This window comes from Crocodylus porosus, unplaced genomic scaffold (assembly GCF_001723895.1).
Source record: "Crocodylus porosus isolate Cpor-Errol unplaced genomic scaffold, CroPor_comp1, whole genome shotgun sequence".
Lineage (NCBI taxonomy): Eukaryota > Metazoa > Chordata > Crocodylia > Crocodylidae > Crocodylus > Crocodylus porosus.
This window is the reverse complement of record NW_017728949.1, coordinates 21,362,643-21,367,217: the sequence shown is the minus strand read 5'-3', so window position 1 is coordinate 21,367,217 and position 4,575 is coordinate 21,362,643. Positions and strand designations below refer to the sequence as shown.

General features: G+C 43.0%; 1 protein-coding gene across 3 annotated transcripts in view; it reads left to right on the top strand.

The window, feature by feature from the left end:
* Nucleotides 1–4,575, top strand: part of BZW1 (basic leucine zipper and W2 domains 1) — a 37,333-nt gene that overhangs the window by 21,769 nt on the left and 10,989 nt on the right. Inside the window, exons 3-4 of one of the 3 annotated variants that reach the window (XM_019553804.1) lie at nucleotides 507–581; nucleotides 4,085–4,261. In XM_019553804.1, coding sequence (XP_019409349.1) covers nucleotides 518–581; nucleotides 4,085–4,261 — 241 coding nt within the window. In that variant the 5' untranslated portion in view covers nucleotides 507–517. Of the gene's footprint in view, nucleotides 1–503; nucleotides 582–4,084; nucleotides 4,268–4,575 lie in introns of those variants that run through there. The other 2 variants (XM_019553805.1, XM_019553806.1) reach the window with 2 other exon arrangements.

Here is a 4,575-nt window from a genome sequence, read left to right as displayed (position 1 = left end):
ACTGACTCAGGGCGGCCGGGGGAGGCGGGGGCGCGCGGCGTTGCTGGGGCCTGTCCCCTGGGCCTGGTGGAGCTGCGGGCGCTACATCCTCGCCAGGGGGGCGGGGGCGGCGCTTCCCAGCGCGCAGGCAGTAAAACTTCCCCCCCACGCAGCCTGTGCGGGGCGGCCCGCGTGCCGGAAGCGACCCCCTCCCCCCATCAGCTGCCACTTCACGTTGTCACTCCAGCTGCTAGCGTGAACTGCCGTCCCAGGCCTGTTTTGATCCAAATCCAGGCCAGATGCCAGGGTAGAGCCTTATTCCTCTGTGACTTCATCCAGTGTCACTTCCCCGTGCCCTATTGCTGCTGGTGCTTCCCCCACGGGTCTGTGCTGGAGCAGGTGACGCTACCCTGGTGCAGAGACCTGTGCAGTCTGTCTGCTGGTCTCCCAAACTAGAAGTTTGCATAAGAATATTTTCTTTTTCCCAAAGAAATCAGGATAAAATGTTTTTCTCTCTTTATTCTGCAGAGTGTCTTTTATGAATAATCAAAAGCAGCAGAAGCCGACGCTATCAGGCCAGCGTTTTAAAACTAGAAAAAGAGGTAAATGTTAACTGCTCCATGCAAGTAGGCTGTTTGTTTCTGTCGCCTGTGGCTGACATTGGCAAGGGTACGTCGGAGCGCATGACGCATACTTTGATGTGTGAACAAATGGATAAATGTGCATTTGTTGGTACATCTTTCCGTTCTGAAACTTTACATCTAGATACCTGCGCTGAGCAGAGACCCGCAAAGTCGGCACTTGGCGTATACATATACTTCTCCTAAGTATACGGAAAGCATGTGTTGCACCTTAAGGGTACTTGAAAGCAAAATATATGAGTATAAATTGGTATAAATTTAAAAATATTGAAATTTTTTAACTAATGTGGAGCCTCTGGTTTGAACTCAAATGATACATTTTATTGCTATTATGTTCCCAACTTGAGAAATAGCTCTTCCAAAATAATAATTAAACTCAAGGGTTGTAAACTACTTTGAAGTAGAAGTTTATGCTGACATATAGAAATAATCCAAATGAAGCTGTTTTGTAGTGACAGGGGAGGGAAGAATCAGTTCCTTGGAGAAGGAGCAGAGAGGGAAAGGACATCCTTGTGGTTTCTGGGTTCCAGCTTCATTTGGAAAATGAGAAATTTGCTTTCCTTTTTAATGTCTTAAAATCTGTTCTCTTAAATAGCTTAAATTTGGGGTAAAACAATAGTTAAGCCTTTCCCCTCAAAAGGATGGGGTGGATTAACTCAGCAGGGGCCATCTTTTTTGGCAGGCACTGACATGTTAGCCCTTCACCCTCTCATTAGGCCACTCCAGTCCCTTCTGCTGCCCAATCTCCTGTTCTACATACTGCTTTCTGTCTTATCTGCTTCTATGCTGTGTGCCCCATTCCTCATCACAGAGGCAGCCCAAGTCACTTGTACCACCTGTGCCATAGGCTGGCCACTCCTGGGTTATCTGTCTTTTTCAAGTATAAGGGAGGGGGTAGTAACAAATAAAAATAGTCTGGAGGAATGTAAAATTTAAATTAGTCTAAGGTAAAGGATTCATGTCTGGGTATGCAAATCTTTGTTTTTTGGTTTCTTCAGGGACAAATATTTCAGTAAATGTTCATTCTGATGCAGTATAAGTGCAGGATTTAGGATGTGGAGACTTGTTTGTAACTTACACTTTTTGTTACATAGTATAAAGTACACTGAGATCTGGAATGGACAGACATGCAGGTATCCCAGGGTAGGTCATCCAGTAGGTAGCTGTTATTGTTGGTTTCCCATTCTTCTAGGCAACGGGAAAGAAAATTATACTGCCTTGGGGAAGATACTGAACAGATAAAGCCTGAATTATAACTTAGTAGCATTTACTTTTCTTTCAGCAGGTTAACTCTCCCCAATCTAGTGATCTTGGTTTAGGGCTTTAGCTTGCTGCTGTGTGCATGTCTGTTAATCCAGTAATATGTTGTCTGTTGTTTGATTCTGAAAATGAGACTTAAAATTCTGTTTACTAAATTGAACCAGCATTTTAAGAATGTGTCCCAATCCATTGTGTGTGGTTTCTTTTATTGCTAACAGTTTGTCCCACAGATAGCTGCCTAAAAAAGGATTGCCCAGTTTCTCAGAAGAGCTTTCAAGAAGATTGCCTCTAGACTTGCATTCAGCTATGGCAAATATGTTGAAACCTGCACTGAATGAGGCCATTATCGAACAAATAAGCACTCCTCTAAATAAAACAAGCATCTCTACAAAAGTGAAAGCTTTTTTTGAAGTAATTTAGACGAGTGGCTTCTAACACTTGCAGTCTTTGCAGAAGGTAGGGCAGGGTACCTTAGACTAAATGGTTCAGAGGGGCATGAGCTCTTGTAGCTACTTTGTCAAGTGCTTGCCTAAAAGATCATGCCCCTGTGAACCGTTTGGTCTCTAAGGCAGGGGTAGGCAACGTTTTTTGCCCGGAGAGCCGGGGGGGGGGGAACCCACAATGTCTACCTTGAAAGGTGCTGATATGCTGGCACCCAGAGCAGCTGTTTGCAGGCTCATGGCTGCAGCCAGCCCACGGAGCCCGGTCTGCTTGCAGCCCCCCAGCTGCCTGCTGGGAGCAGCCTGGGATCCATGGCTGGCAGCAGCTGCTTGGCTGGCAGTGGTGTGCTGAGCAAAATGGCCTTATGTGCCATGCTCAGCATGCATGCCAGGGGTTGCTGACCCCTGTTCTAAGGTGTCACCTTCACCTTGCCCTACCTTCAGCTTCAGATTAGTGCAGCTAACCATCTGTTTTCTCTGGTGGCAGGTTCCTTCTACCTGGTGACTAATAGTTCAAAGACACATTTAACAGGATTCAGAGAAACTTGGGAATATTTCCATTACTTAAATTTTGTCTTAATTAACTAAAGGCACCCTTAATTTGAGTTAAAGACTTCGTTCTTTGGAAGGAATTATGAGGCTTAGCCATAATCACTAATATAACTGTTTGAAACTTCAGTCTTGAACAAGAGAAGATTTGAAGCATAACTAATGGAATGTGATAGCAAGTGTTAAGCATCTTAAAATGTAGAAACTTAGATCTGTTGAATAAGGGGACTGAAATGGTTTCCTTATTTTTCCACCATTATAAAACAAAGCTGGGGCAGGACAGTTGAAATCAGTCACTTCAAACCCTTTAGCTGAATGTTGTCTAGACTGACTGGCTAGAATTTGGTTATAGGTACAATCCTGAAAAAGCAAACAATTTGAAACTTCCCTTAAAGAGGCAGTAGGCCTCAGTAGTTAAAAGCTCAAACTACCAAGGCCCTACTTCATGTACAGAATTGTGAAGATGAGTTCTATGCAGTGAAGCAAATAACATAACCTTCACAGGTTTATCATTTGTAAGAAGAAAATTTACTATAATGCTAAGTCATGTCTTTCTGCACATGTGGCCCTAAATGGGGGAGCATTTCAACTCACATCAGTGCTTTCTAAACTAACCGGTTCAAACTAGTTGGCTTTAATAGTGACTTGCTACTTCTAACTGGAAAAAATGAAATGAGATGTTCGGTTTTGTGTGGAATGAATGAATGATGCAGTCTGCATGGAAGTATACTTAGACATGTTACGTTTCCGGTATGCCATGCATCTTGGTTTTCTCCATCCAAGACATGGTAGAAGGAGCAAAACTTGTTCTTGGGCTACGATGTAAAAGATAGCAATGATTCCTTCCTAGCAAGAAGCTGAGAGAAGGTAATGCTGTGTCTGTGGCCTCTAAGGATTGATGTACATCTTGTTACATTTTAGGTGAAACACCAGGTCACTTGCTGAAGTCCAAACATAGTTGCACTTCATCCTGACGATTGCAGCAGTCCTGATATTTTTCAGGCCAGCTTCCTTAATTCTGACTGGTCCCTAATAAAATAATGGCTGGTTCATTATCTGTACACAGTGTTTTGAGGCTTCTTGTTAAACTTCAACACTTGAAACTCAGTAATGTAGTAAATGCATTTACAGAAGCCATCTTTAACAATATCTTCCAACTTGAAAAATGTAAGTAGTTGAATAGTCTGTCAACCAGCAATATGTTGTTTTTTGCAGATGAAAAAGAGAGGTTTGACCCTACTCAGTTTCAGGATTGTATTATTCAAGGCTTAACTGAAACTGGCACTGACTTGGAAGCAGTAGCAAAATTTCTTGATGCTTCTGGAGCAAAACTCGATTATCGCCGCTATGCAGAGACACTCTTTGACATTCTGGTGGCTGGTGGCATGCTGGGTAAGTGTGTTACATGTTTTGAACTAAACTTTAAAACAGTCCTTTTGATAGGACCTCGTTCAGGATTGAGTAACACCTTGCACAAGTATAAGCTATTGATTTACTTTGGCCCTATTTATCTGAATTGTCTCAGGTCTTGGTAGTACACACACTAATGTTGGGCTACAGCCTTAATAAACTTTGTAAGGAGTTGCCTTGGCTGTCTGCACTGGAGCAGAAATGGTTAATTAAGTTTCATTATGCCTCTCAACTGGATAAGAATTGCAGTTTTTAGAATGTTGGTGGCTGCTTGCTTAGATGGAAAATTCATTACA